The sequence below is a fragment of the Mobula birostris genome, chromosome 30 (genome assembly GCF_030028105.1).
Source record: "Mobula birostris isolate sMobBir1 chromosome 30, sMobBir1.hap1, whole genome shotgun sequence".
NCBI lineage: Eukaryota > Metazoa > Chordata > Chondrichthyes > Myliobatiformes > Myliobatidae > Mobula > Mobula birostris.
Window position 1 is genome coordinate 25,935,462 of NC_092399.1, and position 24,777 is coordinate 25,960,238.

The following is a 24,777-nucleotide window of genomic DNA, read 5'->3' on the forward strand; positions in this document are numbered from 1 at the left end:
TTCCAAAGTTTTTTCTGCAATATCTCAGTGATGTGACAACAATAAACCAATTTACCAATTTGAATTTACTAGACAGTAAAGGAGAGGAGAGCTGGAGTCCTGTTTACTCAGTCCAGAGGAGTAGGGAGAACAAAACTGACTGTTAAAGTGGAGGCTGCAGATTTTATTGTCTGTGGCAGAGCTATGCTTTTGAAATATGACCTTGCACTCAGAAAGGAAATGAACTCCATGAATAACGGCTATAAACTCTCTCTCTTCAAATAGTTTAAGGCTTGGCCTGGCCTGTTATAAGTATTCATAGAGAGAAAGGGAAGTTATCAGGATACTGGAAAAGCTCAACCTCAAGCAATTGTATTTACTTTATTTCTTACATCCAAGGGAGCAAAATTCTTTGTGTTGCATCTCCGTCACAATGTACAAGCAATAAAGAGGGGAAATGTGGGAGGATATTGCCCAGACATTATGATTGTATACATAATTGTTTTGCATACATGTGCGTACTGTCAGATACAATGTACAGTCAGATATGCAATCAGATCAATGGGTATTGATAAATCTGATGGCCTGGTGCAAGAAGCTGTCCCGGAGCCTGTTAGTCTTGGCATTTCTGCTGCGGTACTGTTTGCCGGATAGTTCACATCCACAGTTGTGCTGGGCTGTCCGCACCACTCTCTGCAGTGCCTTGTGATTGAGGGAAGTGCAGTTCCTGTACCAACAATGACATAGCCAGTCAGGATGCTTTCGATGGTGCCCCTGTAGAAATTTCTAAGGATTTGGGGACTCATGCTGAACTTCTTTGGCTGGCTGAGGTGAAAGAGGCACTGTTGCGCTTTTTTCAACACACAACCAGTATGTACAGCCTGGGTGAGGTCCTCAGTGATGTGTATACCGAGGAACTTGAAACTACTCACCCTCTCAACTACAGTCCCATTGATGTCAATGGAGGTTAGCCCGTCTCCATTCCTCCTGTAATCCATGATCAACTCCTTCGTTTTTCCGACATTGAAGAAGAAGTTGTTTTCTTGGCACCACTGTGTCAAGGTGTTGACTTCTTCTCTGTAGGCTGTCTAGTCATTGTTGGAAATAAACCCATCAAGTAAAGGTACGTCAGCAAAGAATCAGAAATTCTGTTTATTTTGCTATTTGCTAAAGATCTTCAGAAGGCACTTAATTAACTAATAAGCTGCTGTAGCAAGTAGTTAAAAGACCAAATGTTACATTGGCCTTTATTGCAAAGGATTGGAGCTTAGAAATCGGGAATTTCATTACAATTATACAGAGCGCCAGTGAATCCACACCTTGAATGCTATGCACTATTTGGTCCCCTTTCCAAAGGGAAGATATAGTAGAATTGGAAGCAATCCAGAGGAGATTCACTAGAGATGGGAGTATTGTTACATCAAGAGAGGCGAAACAGGTTGAGTCTGTGTTCTTTGGAGCTTAGAAGAACACGGGTGATGTTAATGAGATATATTTGAAGGGACATAACAGGATAGATGTTGAAGTGTTTTCATTAATGGTGAAATCTCAAATGAGGGGACATAGTTTCAAAGTAAAAAAACCTGTCCTTTAAACTGAGGTATATAGAAAATTATTTTTGCAGAGGATATGAATCACTGGAATTCTTTGTGCTAAAATGTTGTACCTCGAAGAGGACCACAGCCTTGTTGTAGGGTTTGGAAGCTTGCATACCTCAATGACCCAGAAAGCTATGTTGGTTGGATCCTTTGGCTTTTGGTAGAGTGAACCATACCAAACAGGTCAAAGGTTGAGGCCAGACTAATAGTGGTCCACTGTTTCTCCAGGTTTGATGGTTCAGCTCAGGGCTAACAACTGTGATTGATGAAATGAAATTGTCATGGAAATAGCAATGAAGAATCCTCCTTCAGCAGACTGCAAGGGTTTTATTGAGTCTCCACCTGGAATTTGTATGACTGATAGTAGTGAAAACTGAGCTACTGACACAAGGAAGGAAGGCCCAAAAAGCACCAGAGATGGAGGACCTTCATTGCTGCCATAAACACCAGCAGCATAACAAGCAGTAGAGTGAGAATGATGTACCTCAGCAGCACAGACTAGTGCAGAGAAATACTTCTTTTGGCAGGAGATAAATTAGAAATACCTCAGTTGAAGGAAGATGCAGTAGAAGTACTTCAGTTGGAGGTAGATACTTCCGTGAAAGATCAAATAATTGAAGGAGAACTAAGTTGTATTGAATGACAGGACAAACTTGAGGGGCCAAATGACCTGGTATCCTTTTGTCTTCTTGTAAATGTAAATAGGCAGGTGAAATCAGCAGTCTTCCATGGACCATGTATCCTTAAACTATGACTTATTTGCGAAACATTTCATCGGTATCATTTGTTTCTGATGTTTGTGGGAACAGTGTTTAATAGCATCCCAGAGGATCCCATTAAATTGTTTCCTGAAAACAACACACTATCACCCCATTCATCAGCGGACAGCTTGTTTTACAAGCACCAGCTGCTGCGCAATGCCAGGATCAAGCCTATGCAGCACTTTTTGTTAAGGATGCTGTCTATTCACCTCAAAAACTAACGAGCTGATTACTTCAATGACCAGAACCAGAATCAGGTTTAATATCACCAGCACATGTCGTGAAACTTGTTAACTTTGTAGCAGACTGCAATGCAATACATGATAATAGAGAGAAAAAGGAAGTGAACTACAGGAAGTAAATGTATATTAAATAGTTAAATTTAAATAAGTAGTGGAAAAAATAGGAAATTTAAGAAAAAGTAGTGAGGTGGTGTTCATAGGTTCAATGTCAATTCAGAAATCAGATGGCAGAGGGGAAGAAGCTGTTCCTGAATCGCTGAGTATGTACCTTCAGGCTTCTGTGCCTCCTTCCTGATGGTAGCAATGCGAAGAGGGCATGTCCTGGGTAGTGGAGGTCACCTTTCTGAGGCACAGCTCCTTGAAGATGACCTGGAAACAATGAAAGGAAATGTGTGTTTAAATTAGTGGATGCCATTTTGGCAAGCTAAAGTTATATCCGATGGATGTTTTACAAATGGAAGACCATTTTCCCTTTTCTGCAAATTATCCTTTCATGAATGACATAATCAGAATAGGATATATCTCAAAAAGACTACTAGACTTTGAATGGCAGTCAGGTACCGAAGCTCTGTTCTGCCAGCAAGGCCACTTAAAGCATGAAACTCCACAGCAACATTTGAACTTCACCCAGAGTGTTTGCAAATCTGATTAAATGAGGCTTGGCACACATAATGTGCATGAGACACTTAAAAGAGAGGAAACTACTATCTAATTGGCTTCAAGCTAATTTTAGAACTTAATAAAGCCCTTATACGCAGTCTTAGCAATTTATTATTGTCATTCACCTAGGCAGGGCATGTATCCAGACTGAATGTTTTCAGTACTGAGAATGACCTTGACAATTAACTGTTACTAATTTGACTTGTTCACAGGAGGAACCATATGTCATGTTTAAGAAGTCTGACAAACCACTCTCTGGTAATGACCGGTTTGAAGGATACTGCATTGATCTGCTGAAGGAATTATCCAATATCCTGGGCTTTGTTTATGATATTCAACTGACACAAGATGGAAAATATGGAACTCCAGATGAGAAGGGGCAGTGGAATGGCATGGTGAAAGATCTCATTGACCATGTGAGTAGCTCAAGCATTTTGAATCTGCACCTAAGGGCTTTCTAGCAGTAAATTTGAATGCATTTCTGATACATTATTTCTCACCTTCACTTGTATGTTAACTGGCAGAATACAATCTATTGAAGGAACCACAGAAATAACCACCCTTCGGTAAATGAGCTTGTGAGATTTCTGCTTGATTCATAATGGAGCTGGGAATGAATACAAAGTTACATAAATGCTAATGAATTTTAATATTTAAAATGCATCAGGATTAATCACAGGACCTTGTGCCTGGAATTTGTGGAAATTTATTCAATAGAAGTATCAATGAAATTGTGATGAAAAAACTTTGTGTGAATATCTTCTGCTTGTTTGGGTCAAGTACAAGGAGTGCAGTTTCACTCATTTGAAAAGAGGGGAAAAGCTACAAAAGACTACAACAAACAACTGGAGGAACTCAATGGGCAGAGTATAATGTGTGCAAGGTGAAGGAATGGTCAACATTTCAGATTGTGACCCTGCATAATGACCTAACTCATGATCACAGCCCAAACATCATTAGTCCCTTTCGCTCCACAGATGCTGCATGACCCACAAGATCCTCCAGCAGTTTGGTTTTGCTCCATTTCTCAGCAGCTGCAGCCTCTTTGTGTCTCCAACAACTACAGGGGACTGCATGCTTATTAAGTATCATTAAATTGCTTGAATATTTTTCACTGTTTTAGGTTTTTTTAGGCATTGAGCAGACTGCATTTGGAATATTGTGAGCAGTTTTGGGGCCCTTATCTAAGAAAGGATATACTGGCATTGGAGAGGATCCAGAGCAAGGTCATGAAGTCCCAGGAATGAAAAGGATAACATTTGGTGACTCTAGTGCTGTACTCAGGGGAGTGTATAAGAGTAGGGGAAGGTCTCAATGAATATTGAAAGGCCTAGATAGAGTGGACTTTGAGAGGACATTTCCAGTAGTGGGAGAGTCTATGTGCAGAGGGCATTGCCTCAGAATACAAGGATGGCCATTTAGAACAGAGATTAGGAGGAATTTTTTTAGCTTCAGGGTGGTGACATTGATGGAATTAATTGCCACAGAAGAATGTGGAAGTCAAAAGATTGGGTATATTTAAAGCGGAGGTTGATAGGTTCTTGATTAATCAGGGGGTTAAGAGAGATAATACATCAACCACGATCGAATGGCAGAGCAGACTTGATGGGCCGAATAGCCTAATTCTGCTCCTATGTCTATGGTCTATGGACTTAATTCTGTTTATGTTTTATGAAATAACAAAAAAGAAACATTTTAAACATGTTCCAATAAGGTTAATGGAACAGACTATACTTCTGCTATTCAGCACCAGAGTGGAGTGGAGTAGGGTGGCAAAAGCAACACTGGCTGTCTCCAGCTCACTAGTCAGACTCCCCTCTGCACATTGCAGCTGTCTAAACACTTAGGCAGAGGTCAAATGTTTTTTCCGAAGTCAGTCAGTGGTGAGTGTTAATAGAGTGTGCACTGCTGACCACAAATTCTAGCCCATTGGAGTCAAAATTATTCCTTGGTTAGATAAAACCAGGAATCAATATTTAGAAAAGGATCAATAACACTGGTCAACAATTTTTTTTGGAAGTATTGCTTCCTCAGAAATTTCTTTTGTTTATGATAGATCACTTGAAGCTGAACACAAATATAATTTCAGACCGCTTGTAACAAGCAGGAATTTGGGGAAGCAAGATATTAACTTTTATTGAATATAACACATTTAATTGCACAACAGTGCTTATACTTTGCATTAGTTCAACTACGCTGAAGATGTTTTGTTGATGATTTTCATTTGTACTCAGTGTCTGAGGCTTCTTGCTTAAGTGTCCAACAACAATCAGCCAGCATTGATGGACTCCATTTGCCCTGATACTGTTTCTCCATGACCGCTATGTCCCAGTGAAACCTCTCACCATGCTCGTCACTGACAGCACCAAGATTTGCAGGGAAAATGTCAAAATGGGAGTGCAGAGAAATGAATCTTTAGTGACATGTTTCACTTCATAGTTTTGTATGCTTGATGCATAGTTTGGTGAGCAGTAATTGTCAACAAAATTTAAAACACCATCCTTGAATGCCTTTTATGTGTTTTTCTTCAGTTCCACCAGAAGTCCTTCCAATTGCCTGTCATTGATGACCTGTTTGATATGTGGACCAACAAAAATAACTTCCTTTATCTTGGCATCAGTTATTCTGGGAAACATCTGTCTCAAGTATCAAAATCGTTCACAGAAATTTTTGTGCTGGTGACAGCAGATTCCATCCTTGCAGTTTTGAGCCCAGTAATTCTGCTTTTGCCTTTAACAAATTCAAGTCTCTGACCAGATAATTTTACTTACACTGAGTTATCAGATGAGGCTCACTCAACATGAGGGGTTGGAAATCTGTAATGGTGGCAGTGTTGTTTTCCATTCCAGACTGAAACCAGTCCTGCCGTGCAGCAGCCACTCTACCTAAGCATACCCAGGCATGCCTGGACAAGATAGAAAACCTTACAGCTTACATTGTGAGCAAAATTTTAATTGACTTGAATTACGAATTGAAATAACAGTATTGGTGATTTTTTAAAAAATGGTGTGTGATAAGCCAGAGAAAGCAGGATCTCCCAGTGGCCACACATTTTAATTCCATGTCCCATTCTGATATGTCTATCCACGGCCTCCTCTACTGTAAAGAAGAAGCCACACTCAAGTTGGAGATACAACACCTTATATTCCATCTGGGTAGCCTCCAACTTGATGGCATGAACATTGACTTCTCAAACTTTCGCTAATGCCCCACCTCCCCCTCGTACCCCATCCGTTATTTATTTATATACACACATTCTTTTTCTCTCTCGCCTTTTTCTCCCTCTGTCCCTCTCACTATACCCCTTGCCCATCCTCTGGGTTTTTCCCTCCCCTCCCCCTTTTCTTTCTCCCTGGGCCTCCTGTCCCATGATCCTCTCGTATCCCTTTTGCCAATCACCTGTCCAGCTCTTGGCTCCATCCCTCCCCCTCCTGTCTTCTCCTATCATTTTGGATCTCCCCCTCCCCCCCCCACTTTCAAATCTCTTACTAGCTCTTCCTTCAGTTAGACCTGACGAAGGGTCTTGGCCCAAAACGTCAACTGTACCTCTTCCCATAGAAGCTGCCTGGCCTGCTGCGTTCACCAGCAACTTTGAAGTGTGTGGAAGGGAATTTCATGGTGATTTTCATCATCAGCAGCCCAAAATCCATAGAATACACCTAACAGTGTTCAGAAAGCAAAATCTTTGTTGTCCAATGTAATCTTTGAAAATCATTCAGAGCTAATGGTCAATGCCAGATTGTTTTCGTTTCTGTGGCATAGGATATTAAACTGGACAGTTGTACAGTTGTATAGTTGGGATTGAAATGACTGGCTTCTGTCCCACAAATGTGCAATTTCCTGTTCTTCATCTTCTCCTTCTTCACAAACAGTCCCTCCAGACTCACACTGACTTGCTTCTACTCTGGTTCTGGAAGTTCTGAGGTGAGTACTGAGGGTAAAGTGGGATCCACAGATTTTTCCACAGACAGGGCAGGAGATGCGAATGAAGCAGATGGGTGGGTTGTTTTTAAACATTTATGCAGGGTTTCTGTTTGTTCCTGTGGCATACACTTGAGATTCTCAATTCCCTTCCGGAATCCTTCTTGACAAGGAATGTCAGCAGTTACAATAGCAGTTACCCCTCAATAAATTGTTCCTCCACTGAAGTCAGTGGAGGGTTGATTTAACCCTCAGAAAATGGTGCAGATGATGCCAGTCAGTCACGTAAGTCCTGGGTGGAGACTCAGGAATACCGTTGCACTCAGATGTAGAAGGATTCTTCATTGCTGTTTCTATAACAATTTTGTTACAGAGCTAAGAGTTGTTAGCCTTGAGCTGAACCCCCAAAGCTAGAGGACTGTTGGATCACTCTTAGTCTAGCCTCTACTCTTTGACCTGTTTGGCATGGGTGACCCTGCCAAGAGCCAAACCATAAAGCCCTGACTCCAGCTGACATAGTTCTCTGGGTCATTGCGGCATGCAAGCCTCTAAGCCCAATGAGAAAGCTGTGGTCCTCTTGAAGACGCAGCCAGTACCTTGGCTTCAGTGGCAAGGTGCAACACAATAAAGATTAAAGATATTAAAGATCAGCTTTATTTCTCAAATGTACATTGAAACATACAGTGAAATGCACCATTTCCATCAAATAAAATCATCGAGCATTGTGCCAGGCAGCCTGCAAGTATTGTCACACTTTTTGTGTCAAAGTCGCATGCCCACAACTCACTAACCGTAATCCATATGTCTTTGGAGTGTGGTAGTAAACTGGAATAAACCCATGCAGGCACAGGGGGAACATGAAAACTCCTTACAAACAGTAGTGGGAATCAAACCCCAGTATTACAGTTGGCACTGCAATAGTGTTACTCTAACCATTACACTAACATGTCAACCTTGCATTGTAAGATTATTGGAACCAAGATGATTAAGTCAGACTTCCAGCATCTCTATTCATTTCCATGAGACCTCAATGGAGCTTTGACTAGTTCCCAATCAGTATGTGGGATTAATTAGTAAGAGCAAATTAAAGGAAGGCAGGGGCAAGCGCAGCGGTCATCGTCTGAGTGGACAGAATCAGAGCAGTGGTTTTAAGGCCCTAGCTCTTCAAGGCTTCAGCGAAGAGAGGCTTCACTCAGAGCAAGCATAGGAAAGAAAAGCTCAAGTTGTTTCCTTCTCTTATTTATATCTGCTCATCCAGGCAGAGATGCCAGGCAGGATAGCTCAATGCTTCTCGTGCAGGATGCGGGAAGGCAGGGAGACCTCCAGTGTCCCTGACCACTACAACTGCGAGAAGTGCATCCCGCTGCAGCTTCTAACAAGCTGCGTTAAAGAGTTAGAGCTGGAACCGGATGAACTCCAGATCACTCGGGAAGTTGAAGGGGTGATAGATAGGACATGTATAGAGGTAGTTACTCTATATAGAACACAGGAAACTGGGTGACAGTCAGGAAGGGGAAATGGGTTAAGGGACCAGTGCAGAGTACCCCTGTGGTCATCCCCTGGTGGGGGGGGTGGGTGGGGAGCCTTCTGACCTAACACAGGAAAGTCACAGTGGTCGGGACTCTGGCACTGATTCTGTCTCTGTGACTCAGAAGGGAACGGGGAGAAGAGGCAAACTGTGGTGATAGGGGAGTCGTTAGTTAGGGGAACAGACAAGAGGTACTGTGGGCAAGAACAAGATTCCCAGATAGTATGTTGCCTCCCGGCTGCCAGGGTCCAGGATACCTCAGATCAGGTCCTTGCCATTCTTAAGTGGGAGTGTTAACAGCCAGACGTCGTGGTCCATCTAGGTAACAATGACATGGGTAAGACCAATGTCAAGGCTCTGCATAGGGAGTTAGGTGCTGAGTTAAAGGTATATAGATAGATACTTTATTGCTCCGAAAGGAAATTACAGTGTCACAGTAGCATTACAAGTGCACAGATATACAAATATTATCAGATAATTAGGAAAGAATAAAAAATAAGTTACCTCAAACTGTATAACAGGAGGGGGTCATCACTTCCCCGGATGTAGGTTGTCTCATTATAGAGCTTAATGGCCAATGGTAAGAATGACCTCATGTACCTCTCCTTGGAGCAGCACAGTTATCACAGTCTGTTACTAAAAGTGCTCCTTTGTTCAGTCAAGGTGGCATGCAGAGAATGAGAAACATTGTCCAGAATTTCCAGGATATTCTTTAGGGTCCTTTGTTCTACCAGAGCCTCCAATGTGTCCCGTTTGACTCTTATAACAGAGCCAGCCTTTCTAATCGGTTTATTGAGCCTGTTGGCATCACCCCTGTTGATGCCGTTGCCCCAGCACACCACGACATAGAAGATTGTACTGGCAACAACAGAGTGGTAGAACATATAAAGGAGAGGCCTATATACTCTAATGGACCTTAGTATGCTCAGGAAGCGGTGGCCCTTCTTGTACACAACCTCAGTGTTGGTGCTCCACTCAAGTCTGTCATCCAGGCGCACCCCCGGGTATTGTAGCGTCTCATCACATCCACGTCCTCACCATCAATAATAACAGGGAGCAATGCAGGCTTAGTCTTCCTAAAGTCCATCACCATCTCCTTTGTCTTACTAATATTGAGCTGCAGATAATTCAGTTGGCATCATTTGACCCTCACCAGGGCCCTGTATTCATCCGCTGTCCTCCTTTATACACCCAGCTATGACTGAGCATCCAAGAATTTCTGGGGGTGACATGACTCAGTGTTGTATCTGAAGTCTGGGGTATACAGAAACAGGAAGAGAACCAATGCAGACCTCTGTGGGGCTCCAGTGCTGCTTATAGCCATGTCTGACACACAGCCCTGAAGCTGTGCTTAGCCACACAGTCGTGAGTGTAGAGCGAGTGGAGCAGGGGGATCGAGCACACAGCTTTATGGTGCACCTGTGCTGATGGAGATCGCGGAGGAGATATTGTTGCCAATCCAAACTGACTGGGGTCTACAAATGAGGTAATTGAGGAATGGAGGCCAAGGTCTTGAAGCTTATAGATTAGTTTTGAGAGGATGATGGTATTGAATGCTGAGCTGTAGTCAATGAAGAGCTTCCTGATTTATGCAACTTTGCTGCCCAGGGCAATCAGTGCTTGGGTATTGGCTTTGGGAAATTGGGTCCTAAAGATTGAGAGTTCAGGGTCCAGGCATCAACAAGTAGAGGGTTTGACAGACTGTGGGCTGGATGGCTGAAGTTAAGGGATGCAAGCCCAGGCCAGTCATGAGATCAAGGGCTTGGGGTGAAAAGATTCAAAGGTGTTGTAAAAGGGCAAGAGTTGTATTTCTGGGAATGGTTTATGAAAGTTAATGTCATAGAAAATGGCATTGCAATGGGCCTTAGGTAAACAGATTTGGAAATAAATTAAAGGAAACCTCTTTGAAATAGATTTCAACACTGGTGTGATCTGCTTAGGGAGAGGGAAGTTTTTACATCACTCTGGGATAGGGACTGTAATGACCTTATTGTTAGAGTATGCCCACATACAATCCTTTGGAATGACATTCACTAAATTTTTCTTACACAGGGAATGGCACCATTTTCTGCTTATCCACCAGCAAGAGCCCACTTCACAAGCAGAATTGGTTTGTTAAATTTCATGTCAGAAACCATCATATTCCAGTTCCTTTCTGGAAAAAAAATCAATACTAATGCACAAAATGATGAAGAAAATAACCCTATATGATCAAACTGCCAGGCAACCAAATTTTAATCTATAACATTACAGAGAAATAAACAGCTCTGTTACAAAAACAGAAAATGCTGGGAAAAGCTCAGCAGTAGGCCAAACTATGTGACTTTAGCTAGACTTCACATAATAAGCAACAGATTATACAGGCAACTATGCATTCAGTGACTATCTATTAGTTCAACCTATTACAGACATTCGCTTTGTTCCACCACCTTCTCTGCTTTCTCCCTTCTGCAATTATGATAACGCGTCTTCCACCTGAAACATTGTGGTTTCAGATTCCACAAAGTGCACAGAATTGTTTTCGGAAGCAAATAGGGCATTTAGAGAGCACAATGTAAAATTGTTTGTTGTTTGGCTGTCCATTTGTGTTGCCCCAGCATGTCTCAGTTTCTTGGTAGGCACAAATCCCACATGTGAATCTGTTTTTAATTTAATGCCATGTGGGACTCTTTTTCATAGGGTGCTGATGTGATAAGTGGAAGTGTAATATCATGGCAGTCTGTTTCTGACACGAAGGGACATGTAAGCTTGAGCGTCACTTTTCTGACACCTTTTAAAGGACACCACTTGGACACATTAATCTGAGCTTCACTTCATTCAGTCTGGAATGTAGAGAATTGCCAGTTAACAGTTGCCTGCAGTTCAGCTCACGTCTGACTTTCAGGCCTGTGGAAAGCAACAAATGCCGAGCCCAGAGGTAGAGCACAGATGTCCACAGTTACATGTCAGGGTGATAAAGACCATAGTTCCTGGTGGAAAATGAAAAGCATAAACTCGAGAAAATCTGCAGATGCTGGAAATCCAGAGCAACACACACAGAGTGCTGTAGGAACTCGGCAGGTCAAGCAGCCATCTGTGGGCAAGCAGTCGAGCCTTCAGGCCAGGACCCTTCCTCAAGATTGGAAAGGGAGAGGGAGAGATGCCTGAATTAAAAGGTGGGGGGAGAGGAAGGAGGATAGCTAGATGGTGATAGGTGAAGCCAGGTGGGTAGGAACGGCAAAGGGCTGGGGGGGAAGGGATCTGATAGGAGAGGAAAGTGGACCACAGGAGAAGGAGAAGGAGGAAGGGACCTGGGAGGAGGTGATAGGCAGCTGAGATGAGGTAAAGAGAATAGAAGAACAGGGAAAGGGGGAGGGAATCTTTTTTTCCCCAGAAGGAGAAATCAATATTCATGCCATCAGGTTGGAGGCTACCCACATGGAACATAAGGTATTGCTCCTCCACCCTGAGGGTGGTCTTAATGTGGCACATGGACCAACATGTTGGAATGGGAATGGGAATTAAAATGTTGGGCCACAAGGAAGTTCCACTTTTGATGGACGGTGGAGGAGCAACACCTTAGATTTTATATTATAACATGAAAATGTTTTTTTTAAATTTTGCTTAATCATATCATTTTAATTAATTTCTAGCAGTGTGTTTTAAGTAGATTAATAATTTTGTTTTTAAAAAATACTTCTATTTAAGCAGGTTTAAAATGTCCTTGATCGTTAGAAACGCTCAAAATCAGCTTGATGACATTTGACAGCAGTGGTCTGTCAGAGTTGTCCAGGCAGTTGTGCCTCAGGATCCAAACGCCAAAGCTTAATTGCTTCAGACAATCTACTCCACCATCTGAGATGGACCTTAGGATTGATTAAACGTGGCACGGTAGCGTAGCGCTATTACGGAGCCAGTGACCCAGGTTTGATTCCTGCCTCTGTCTGTAAGGAGACAGTACACTCTCTCCATGCCCACTGGGTTCCTCCGGGTGCTCCACTTTCCTCCCATTTCAGAAAGATATACGGATTAGTAGATTAAAGGTCCGATGGATGTAATTGAGTGGTGTGGCTTGTTGGTCCAGAAGGACCTGTTACTGTACTATATCTCTAAATGAATAAACCTGTGCTTAAAGGCATCCGTTAGTCTTGCGAGACCATGAATCTGCGCCTGGAAAGTCTTCACTCTCCAGGGCGCAGGCCTAGGCAAGGTTGTATGGAAGACCAGCAGTTGCCCATGCTGCAAGTCTCCCCTCTCCACGCCACCAATGTTGTTCAAGGGGAAGGGCATTAGGACCCATACAAGACGTTCCCTCGGCTGGGGCTCGAACTCACGACCTTCAGGTCACTAGTCCAATGCCTTAACCACTTGGCCACGTGCCCAACCTGTGCTTGGGAGATGAGTAAATTGACTAATCACAATCTAGCTGGATATATCCCGCCCCAAAAAAAAGTTCAAGTTATTTCATATAAATCTTGGGACAGATATATATTTTTTTTCTAAAATAGATCAAGTAAACCATAAAAATTTACTTAGATGCTACCACAAAAGAAAATAATTCACTTAACTACAGTTGACTCATCCTCTTATGTGGAAATAACTGGTGATGATTTCAAGCTATGTTGCTTGAGTATGATAATGGTCCAAAGAATTGTTTAGGTGGCCCTAAGTGAAGATGCTCTGAATCGGAGTCAAAATCAGGTTTAATATCACTGACATGTGTATGCCATGAAATATATTGTTTTGCAGCAGCAGAACATTGCAATACATAATTTAAAAACTATAAATTACAATATGAAATATATATAATGGGGTGGAGATATTTTTCTACCAAAGGAGATGTAAGGTGCTCCTTCACTCTGTTAGCCTTCAGGTTGCCCTTGGGCAAGCCCTCTCCCCCGTCCCCCAAGCCCTATCAGGGTCAGATGAAGCCATGGGAGCAGGCGGTGGATGGTCGTATGAGCAGCTATTGCATGTCACAGGTCCTGGTTATGCGACTATTGATGCCAGGCAGGCAATCTCTGAAGAGTATTGATAATGGCTGGGGTCACCCGTCTTGTAAAGACACTGCCCAGAAGAAGGCAATGACAAAGTACTTATGTAGAAAAATTCACCAAGAACAATCATGGTCGTGGGAAGACCATGATTGCCTGCGTCATACAACACAACAGGTAATGATATGTAAACTACCTCACCTCTGTATATAAAAATAAATTCACCTTTGAAGTTATATCTGAAATTTTGATTACTGGGTTTTCTCTGCGTTGGTTTGAACGTATGTTGATTGCTTGTGGCACTATTGCTTAAAATATTTTGCAGTTAATAAAAGTTTAATAAAAAAAACAGCAGATGCTGAAAACCTGAAACAAAACCAGAAACTGCTGGAAAGACATAATGTCAGGCAACATCTGTGGAAAGAGAAACAAGAGTTAATGTTTCCAGTCTGAAACCCCTTAACCATACAGAACTTCTGAAATGTTAACCCTGTTTCTCTTTTCACAGGCACTACTATTTGGCTGATTGTTCCAGTATTTTCTGTCTCTATTTTGCTGTTTCCTAAGTTTCAGTAGCACAAGCAATTTGCCTGTCCTATTTCTGAGGGCAGGTGTTAATATTCAGAAATCAGCAGTGTTCTAATCTCTCCAGTGGAGATTGGCTATGGAGGATGGGAGTAAAAACACTATGAAATAATACTTTTTAGGTTTTAGGTTTATTGGTTCTCATTTATAACATTTGTTTTATACTTACTTCTAGGTAATTACCTGATTATCTTTAAATCTCTTGTTTCCATAAAAAAAAAAGCAATAAATATTTCAAGAAGAGTTTACAACACAATGAAGTCCTACCATTTACTGTTATCTTTACATAAGAGTCAATCTTTATAGCCATTTGAGAAATAAGAGGATCAACTGATTGGTAAGATTAGAACAATACCAAAAGACTACAGGAATCTCAGAGGTTCACTGTTTCACAGAAGAGATTAAAGAGTGGATGTAATAGTACTTGAGAGAGAACCAGGTGTCTGATAAACCTTTATCGTTTAAGTAATGCTTCACTGCTGTAAATTGTGGAGGAAATACTACCAAGTAAACTAAAATGTACACATTTAGTCAACTGTCCAGCTCCTGGCTCCATCCTTCCCCCTCCTATCTTCTCCTATCATTTTGGATCTCCCCCTCCCTCTCGCACTTTCAAATCTCTTGCTAGCTGTTCTTTCAGTTAGTCCTGACGAAGGGTCTCGGCCCAAAACGTCAACTGTACCTCTTCCTATAGATGCTGCGTTCACCAGCAACTTTTATGTGTGTTGCTTAAAATTCCAGCATCTGCAGATTTCCTCATGTTTACACTAATAGCTATGTGTAAGGGCTTGGATTTTGGTTATTATGGTGCCTGCCTTCCTTTTGTTGATTGCAAAATGATTTGCAACATCTGAAAGTCATAAAGAATGTCGTGGAAATTAAATTCTTTTCACTTCCTTTGTTTACTAATGTTGGTTACTTCTTGAAACTTACGTTATAATTGAGGGATTGGAGTATGTTGGAACATTGGATGAAGATAATGTGATACAGCGGAAGAGATGATCGGTTGTGGTAGGAATGTTATAAATCAGTTAATCAGGGTTTAGGTTGAACTTTCTCTTTCTCGAAATAAACTGAATCTCTGCTCACGCCACAAGTACAGCTCGAAATTTTCAATTGACTATCACCTTATCTCTGTCAATTCCAAGTTTGATTTCTTTGACCTTTACCACCTACATACTTTTGAAGAAGCTCAGCTTAATGTCAAAATAGATTCCTTACCTTCCAAATATAAACCTTACACATTCCAGTGTCAACATTCCGGTCAACAATTTCAGATGATTGTTAACCTACCTCTTATTTTCAGACTTCCGTCATTCATGTTACATGGTGCACCTTCTCCCCCCACTTCCAAATCCCACAGCATGGAATATACACCAGTACAGCACAGGAATAGGCCATTTGGCCTACAATATCGTGCTGAAGTAATTAAGATAATGACGCCTAATCCTTTATGGCTCTACATGACCGATTCATGTACCTATCTAAGAGTCTCTTAAACACTTTCATCTTGTCTGCCTCCACCACCAGCCCTGGCAGTGCATTTCAGGTACCCACCGTTCTCTGTTCCGCAAACTTGTTCTCCAAATCTCCTTTCAACTTTTTCCCTCTCACCTTAAATGCAAGCCCTCTAGTATTTTGACTTTGGGAAGAAAAAAGATACTAAATGTCTACTCTATCTATGCCCCTAATAATCTTATAAACTTCTACCTGATCTCCCCTCAGCCTCCACCACTCAAATTCAAAGTAAATTTATCATGAAAGTACATATATGTCACCAAATACTACCCTGAGATTCATTTTCTTGCTGGCATACTCAATAAATCCATAATAGAATAATAACCATAATACATTCAAAGAAAGATCACGCCCCAGCTTAGGGGTTCAACGAATGTGCAACAGACAACAATAATAGTAAATAAGTAAACAATATGTAGCATGAACATGGAATGAAAAGTCCGTGAGTCCTGTTTGTTCTACATGTTTAATAATGCAGGTTGATCATCTCTTTGACAGGAAGTACCTTCCCAGAAGAAGGAAATGGCAAACCACTTCTGTGGAAACATTTTCTAAGAACAATCATGGTCATGGAAAGACCTTGAAACGTGCCTATGCAGCAATTCTTTTGTTTAAAATATTTTGCAGTTAATAAAAGTTTTAAAAAGGCCTGCAGATGCTGAAAATCTGAAACAAAACCAGAAAATGCTCGTATAACATAATGTCAGGTAACATCCATGGAATGAGAAAAAGAATTTCTACATTCTATTATAGAACTTCCCTTTTCTTGTCTTCTACGTCATACTCCCTCACTCCCAGCATCTTTTCTATGTGTAAATAATGCACATATAAAAGAAAACAATGCAGATGTTGTAACTGAAATATTTACATATCAGTAGGTCAGGCTGCAAATGCAAGGATTATCAAAGTTAATATTTTAGGTCAGTGACCTTTCGTTACAACTGGACAAGCGAGTAAACAGATGTGTTATTCAGTGTCAGAAAAGAAGGAAGGGGAATACTTGCAGTAGGATGGAGAACAAAAGTATCCATGTTACACTATTAGTGTTAATACACCACTATCAAACATGGAGAGTTTGATAGTCATAACTGATTTATACAGAGATATACAAATAAAAGGAGGTGAATAAAGGAAGGAGGATGAAACCCTGCAGATGCTATGAGGTACAGGGCACAGCAAATGTGAAATCCTGGAATAAAGGGGATTATAGGAAATACTTAGCAGGTTAGGCAGCATCCGTGGAGAGAGAGTTGATGTCCTTTCATCAAAACAGTCAGGAAAAGCAAAATTACTGAATTATAGAATTCAGTCCTGAGTCTCAAGGGTTGCCTCACTTCTAATGTGTTGTCAGAAGAGACGAGTTGCCATTCCTCATCAGAATTTTAATAGACATATGTTTTTCGTTACATGTTCCATGCCTGAAGAAAGGGCATCGATCTGAAACATAGGTACTCTTTCTCTCTGTACAGACGCTGCCTAACCTACTGAACATTTGTTGCATTTCCCTTTGTTTAAAAATGGAATTTGATGATTCTTTCCCATTGTACTGACATTGAATCATGCAGCACAGAACTGGCCCTTCAGCCCACAATGTCTATTCTGACCATCAAGTTCCTGTCTATACTAATCTCATTTAACAGCACTCAGTCCATACATTTGACAGAACATTCAGGACCATGTCCCTTCCCCTGCTCAGCACTTCCCCTTGCTCTTTATTTCACCTCATGAGTCATCTGTTCTTGACCAATAACAGTGCATATGGAACATTGCCCTTACAATTTCCAGAAGTTGGTCAGGTCAAGTGTTTGTGTGTGGGAAGGGGAATGAATGAAAAGTATATATCCCTGAAACTGTGTTAGATTTAGGTCAGGTTTTCACTATATACCTGAGCAGAGTTTAACTCCATGTGGTAGACATGGAGGAGGAGAAAGAAAAGGCTGGTGTTCACATCATGGTCATACATTAACAGATACCGTCCCCCCCCCCCCCATAATTAGGGGAGAGGAAGAGCTTTCCTTACTGAAACACAAATACATAGACACTTATCCGCAGAACTAACTTTGAGTGAGTTATATTATTAGTAAGTATGCAGGTGATAGGAAGATAGGTGCTGTTGTGGATAATGAAGTAGGTTTTCAAAGCTTGCAGAGAGATTTAGGACAGTTAGAAGAGTGGGCTGAAAGATGGCAGATGAAGTTTAATGCTGAAAAATGTGAGGTGCTACATTTTGGTAGGACTAATCAAAATAGGACATACATGGTAAATGGTAGGGCATTGAAGAATGCAATAGAACAGAGGGATCTAGGAATAATGGTGCATAGTTCCCTGAAGGTGGAATCTCGTGGATAGGGTGGTGAAGAAAGCTTTTGGAATGCTGACCTTTATTAATCAGAGCATTAAGTATAGGAGTTGGGATGTAATGTTGAAATTGTATTGGGCATTGGTAAGGCCAAATTTGGAGTATTGTGTACAGTTCTGGTTACCGAATTATAGGAAAGATGTCAATAAAATTGAGAGAATACAGAGGAGGTTTACTGAAATGTTGCCTGGGTTTCATCTCCTAAGTTACAGAGAAAGGTTGAACAAGTTAGGTCTTTATTCTTTGGAGCGTAGAAGGTTGAAGGGGGGACTTGATAGAGGTGTTTAAAATTATGAAGGGGATTGATAGAGGTGACTTGGATAGGCTTTTTCCATTGAGAGTGGGGAAGATTCAAACAAAAGGACATGAGTTGAGAGTTAAAGGGCAAAAGTTTAGGGGTAACATGAGGGGGAACTTCTTTACTCAGAGAGTGGTAGCTGTGTGGAATGAGCTTCCAGCAGAAGTGGTTGAGGCAGGTTCGACGTTGTCGTTTAAAGTTAAATTGGATAGATATATGGACAGGAAAGAAATGGAGGGTTACGGGCTGAATGCAGGTCGGTGGGACTAGGTGAGACTAAGAGTTCAGCACTGACTAGAAGGGTCAAGGTGGCCTGTTTCCGTGCTGTAATTGTTATATGGTTATATGAAAGAGATCAATTTGGAATCAGAGTTAAACGCATTAAACACAGTCCTGAAAAAGGGTCTCGGCCTGAAATGTTGACTGTTTATTCACTTCCATGGACGCTGCCTGATCTGCTGAGTTCCTCCAGCACTTTGTGGGTGTTGCTTCAAACACATTAACGCAGCTATATATCCCGTTGAACGGGATACATTTCTGTGTAAAGTTAAGGGGTTAAATCATGGTTTTGTAATAACTCCTTTATATAATAAAGGATCAGGTATTTCTTGTCGCAATATTGTTGGCTGTGCACTTCCTGGACACTACTGTTATTATAACACACCAGGCTGTCTATAATGGCTGAGTGGACTAGGACTCTTCTGGCCCTGGCAACTGGCTGTTGTCACAGAAGGGCTTACACCATTTTTGATGCACTGTCTTGGTGCACTTGATGCATTGCCCCTTATCTCACTGGCTCTTGCTGCCCTTTGCAAACAGTATCAAATGGTGTTGGCACGTGGCCAAGTGGTTACAGCGATCGTCTAGTGATTTGAAGGTCACTAGTTCGAGCCTTGGCTGAGGCAGCGTGTGTGTCCTTGAGCAAGGCACTTAATCACACATTGCTCTGTGACGACACTGGTGCCAAGCTGTATGGGTCCTAGTGCCCTTCCCTTGGACAACATCAGTGGTGTGGAGAGGGGAGACTTGCAACATAGGCAACTGCTGGTCATCCATACAGCCTTGCCCAGGCCTGCGCCCTGGAATGCTTCCAAGGCGCAAATCCATGGTGTTGTATTTTCCATTAGCAAATGGAAAATACAACACAAAGTTGTCAAGTTTTTTTCACATGTAAAACACAAAAAATTTCATTCACTGCCAGCAGAAAGATTGGGGTTGAATTCCAGCCACTGTTTGTAAGGAGTTTGTACATTCTTCCCGTGATCGCGTGGACTTCCTCCTGGTGCTCCTGTTTCCTCCCATATTCCAAAGATGTATGATTTATGGTTAGTAAATTGTTTTGTTGGCAACAGAAGTATGGTGACATATGTGGGCTGGACCCTGCACACCTCGGACTGTGTAGGTTGTTGACGCAAACAATGCATTTCACTATGTTTTGATGTACACGTAACGAATAAAGCTAATTTGTAAAATGAATTAAAAACACTTGCATAGGAGTTCAGTTTTATAAAACAGAAAATAGTTGAAACTTGGCCTCTCAGGCAGTACTTGTGGAAAGGAAAAGAGTTAACGTGTCAGAATGAAGACGCGTCATCAGCCTGTCTCTTAAGTGTTCAGGATTTATTTTCCTAATTTGATTTAACTAACTTTCACTCACTTTTGACATACACTACAGATACTCTGACACCAAATAGCGGTCACCAAAATTAGACACAAAATAGGGACATCCTTGTTTTATGAAACCTCCATCAGAATTTCCTCCCTTTTACAACCAGGAAAACAAAACTTGTGTGCTCACAACTTCTCGCAGGAATCTCTTTCTCAGGCTGACTGCTGGGAGGAAGGTCAGCTGAGTTAAAGTGAGTATGACAGTAGTACAGTTTTCCATGAGATGAGGGTGGAAGTTGAGTGAGTGAGTGAGATATATATACGCTTTTCATCAGGAAGTCAGAAATGTTCCGGTGATGATGTGATCTTGTGCACTAACTTTGGTGAGGAAATGACATCCACATCAAGGTAAAATGCAACCAAAAGTGCCCAGTCTAATTTCTTGATTGACAGGATTTTCACTATAAACGGAGCAAAGGCTCTAAGAGATGCAAATTTAACTTTAATCTTATATATAAAGCAGGCAAAATTTTCTTTTGAATCTCATAAAATTTCCATGAAATAAATTTAAATATAAAAAAATTGTTTACACACCTGTCATTATCTCCCGGTTATTATATGGGCAATTCAGTTTATCCTGGAATGGACTTAGTGGTAAATGCCTATCAGTCTGAGAGAACATTAAGTAGAAGCAGGAATTGTCGAACCAACTCATTGTGCCTGCTGTACCATTCAATAAGATTATTTCACCATGATACCACCTTCCTGCACCAATCTCATGCTTAGCATGTTTTCTCACTAGTTTGAATATTATGAAAGTACACCAACTACAGAACAAATAAAGACAAGTAACACCTTGTTCCTGTCCAGCTCTTGCTGTGCTTTTTATGTATTTCTTCATTTCTATAAAGTTCATTTTGCAAAAAGGCTTAAAGTTCATACCGAATACTAATGACAGTTAAGTAAATGTTGGTGTTGAAAACCTATTAAACTCCCTGTCTTAAGATGAGCTTCTTCTGCTCTGCCATCAGATTGTTGATTGGTCCATGAACCTATGACGGCAACCTCGTTATTTTACTTTTATTTTTATAACTTTAAGTAATTTCCAACACTCACAACACGCTGGAGGAACTCAGCAGGTCAGGCAGCATTTGTGGAAAAGAACAGTAAATGTTTCAGGCCGGAACCCTTCGTCAGGACTGAAGAGGGAGGGGGTAGGGGCCCTATAAAGAAGATGGGGGGAGGGTGATTTCCAAAGTAATTTCCAAGTCTTGCACAAAACCATGGATGTATGACATACATCCATGATAATAAAGCTGATTCTGATCTGCTATGACAGAACACCTATAGTCCTCTTCCACAGAAAGTTCCAAGTCTTCACTTTCCTCTTGGTAATAAGTTTCTTCTTCTCTCAGTTCTGAAAGGCCAACCCAATATTTTAAGATTATAACCCCTTTTAGTCAACACGCAAGCAGAGGAAAACATCAACTCCACAACTTCTCTATCGGGCCTAATGCGAATTTAATATTTTTAAATAAGATTATTTCTGGTATATTTTGTAACTCTAAAAACTAATCAAAAGGAAAACACGGGAGCCCAGGATAATGTGTCCACTTGGTTTTACTTTTAGTGAGGCACACTTGTATCATACCCTGGGGTGATGTCTTCAGTTACCTGATGAGGTAACTGTAGCCTTTGGTCAGGAGCAGATGTCATCAGGTGGCACCCAACCTTTATAGAGTGTTTTGACCCTTAACGACTACACTCTCCAGCTGGCGGGTCAGCAGTGGTGGCCAAATAACTGCCCATCTGTTCCTGACTTCCGGCTCAACTCTTCCTGCCTGCTCTATATCCAGCAAGTGGCTCTATCTGCTCCCTTCCCCATCCTGCATGCTGCTTGGTTCTTGCTCTTTTCATCAAGGCCCAGTGTAGACAGCAACCTCCGTACTGACCTTTCCGGGAACCCTCTATAGCCAATCTCCACAGGGAAAAGCCGGGTCTGCTAACCTTTGTCCCTCCATTCCTGGACTAAGGGGAGGGAACATCGACTCAGACCATGAGAGGCCTGCGTCGGGCATTTTCATGCCTTACAATGCACAGATTGGAAGTCTGTGTGGGGCGCCACTCCTCGCACAGACTGGAGCAATGTGTGATTAAGGGCCTTGTTCAAGGGCACAAACACGCTGCCACAGCTGAGGCTCGAACTAGCACCCTTGAGATCACTAGGCGAACGCCTTAACCACTTGGCCACGTGCCTGGACTAAGGACTAGTACTAATGTGATGTGGCAGTGTAATGGCATGTGCCATTCATGTACTTCTTATATAAACAAACAATAGCTTTACAGTATTACCAAAATACTACTGAAATGTTAAATAAACTACAATTCCTTTTGTGAATTGCAGAACCTTCTGTGGAATTCATACTGACTCTTTCAGCTCAATAAGAAGCTCATTGGCGTTAGAGTAGAAGATGTCACTGTTTTGTTCAGGTACTGGAAAATGGCAAAAGAACTGATGTTGGGGTGTAAAATTTATTCCAATATTTCTTCAAAGTAGTGTCTTTTTGCTGAGTATTTTCCAGCTCCATAGTACCGGAGATTTATTTAAACTTCACTAATGCTCAGTGTCAAATGTAACTCCCCCCTCCCCCTCTTCTAAAAAGAGGTTGGAAGAGTAGAGTTATATAAATGCCATGTCAAAAATTTCATGAGAGGGAATTCATGAATATGAAGGGATATGGATGATGCACAGGAGGAGGACATTTAATATAAATTGGCATCGATACTAGCACAACATCATGAGCCAAATGGCCTATCCAGTACTGTTCTATTTCTTATTTTTATTCATTATTCACTTAGCTCTTTTTTTGCTGCTTTCAGTTCATTTTAGCCAGCTGTAAACTGGCGAACAAGTACAGACGTTTCTGCCCAAAGTAATTGGTGCAATAATAAGCAAGAGATTTGTATTTGGACACCAGATTTAAATGCTTGTATGAATATCAACTGCCTCTTATACTCATCTTCAGCACTAAGTTTACAGAGCTCTTTGGATAGGATTGTGTATGGGAGAGTACAGTTTGCCAGGATAATATTTTTCCTACATCTCGTGCTGGAGACCAAAGCTAAAATTCTCTCCGATTATTAGGAGCAACTTTAAAATGGACAAGTTTGTAAATGTACTGTGGTTATTAGTACTTAGTGAAATAATTGGCTTCCTATTTCAAATATGGAGAAACAGTACTGATTTATGTGTTTTCTAATTGAATCCCTTTAATAGAATGCCTCATTTAAATTTATTATATTTTAAGTAAATAGTTGGCATTACTGCAATTAAATAGGTGGCAAGTATGATAACTGTCATTTTACTGGAGCCAAATAAATAACAAAACATTTTGAAAAAGAAAGATTTGTGTATTAATGGATTCTGCACACATTTTCTGAACTTTGAACTGCAGAGTATGTGGTGCACTTATAAATAAACACAGTTGAGTATGTGTCGAGTTTCCTTACATTTGCTACATGAAATAAGCTCCTACCAATTTCAGTTTACTTTAAATTACTTCCGAAATCAAAGCACAAATCTGTTTTTGCTGTGGAATGAAATCCCTTAATCTCCATAGAATGTGACAGCACCTTGGTACTGAAGGTGGCTTAAGCATGTTTCAATGAAATAGATGGCAGCAGAGACACTACCTTAAGGTTTCCAAGGTAATTGGAGATTTTGCATCTTGTTGCTAGGTGAAGCAGTGGCTGACAAATCACCTATTATTGGATCAGACTATTTGCTGTTCAGTGTTTTTCAGTAATTGATCCAATAGCAGTTTGAAGGTTGAGAAAGGAAATGATTCCTTTGAAAAGATTAGAAAAACATTATGTTTTGGGGTGGCTGTGAAAACCGTCTGCTTTGTACCATCTAGCAGCAAGTGGGTTTGATTTAATCTTTGTATACATTTACATGGGCAATTCCTTTTGTATTTCCTTAAATATCCATTTTAACACTGTATATTCCTGCGCCATCACCTGACCTGTTATACTCTTGACTGTGTAGGTTCACTGCAATTCAAGAAAAGAACTTAATTTGAATGCACTTTTGCAGTCTCGGTGACTCTAATTACTTTCTCCCTAACTAAGTCGTATCAAAACGTTACAAAGCAGACAAACGTGAATGTATGCACAGTGAAATCCTACAAATGATAAGGAGATAAATCTTTTGCTTTAATGACGGTTGAGGAAGAAAGACTCCTGAAGACTTGTGCTGGACTGACCACAATCTCTATCAGGTTGCATGCATTGGATTGACCACAGTATTTTTTTGAGGCTGGGAGCTGCAAATGTGTTTAGCTTGGATATTGAGTGTGTATGCATTGCCTTTGGCAGAGGAGGGGCTGGGAAAGGACAGTGTGGGGGCAACTAGGGCAGATGCAGGAGCAGGCCTTTCAGCCTCCAGTCCAGCAATCATTTTAAAGTCCCCGTATCCATGGTAGTTGTGTAGCCCCCCTGGCCAGCCTCAGGGTCGCTCGGCTCGCTGTCGTCTAGGGAAACAGCCTTTGGCCCCGCCAGACTGGGTAATCAGTTTGTGTGGATGCTGTGTGATGTACCCCACTATTACTGGAACTATATAATTAATAGAGAATAAAATATAACAGGGAAATAAAAGGCGCCACATCTTCGTGCACAAATAGTTGGAGCTCAGGACCCTTCTTCTTCACCCTGCGACCCCTCGGACCACCTCGACCGGCCTCCTGGG

At 41.4% G+C, this 24,777-nt stretch overlaps 1 protein-coding gene across 7 annotated transcripts in view; it reads left to right on the plus strand.

Annotated features, from left to right (window-relative positions):
- The window catches only part of grik3 (glutamate ionotropic receptor kainate type subunit 3), a 591,681-nt gene that overhangs the window by 283,717 nt on the left and 283,187 nt on the right, over positions 1-24,777 (plus strand). For all 7 annotated transcript variants that reach the window (XR_011883665.1, XR_011883664.1, XM_072247415.1 and 4 more), the window contains one exon: positions 3,453-3,656. Coding sequence is in view for 5 of the 7 variants with exons in the window: in XM_072247415.1 (XP_072103516.1) it covers positions 3,453-3,656 (204 nt within the window). In the remaining 2 variants the exon portion in view is untranslated. The remainder of the gene's footprint in view (positions 1-3,452; positions 3,657-24,777) is intronic.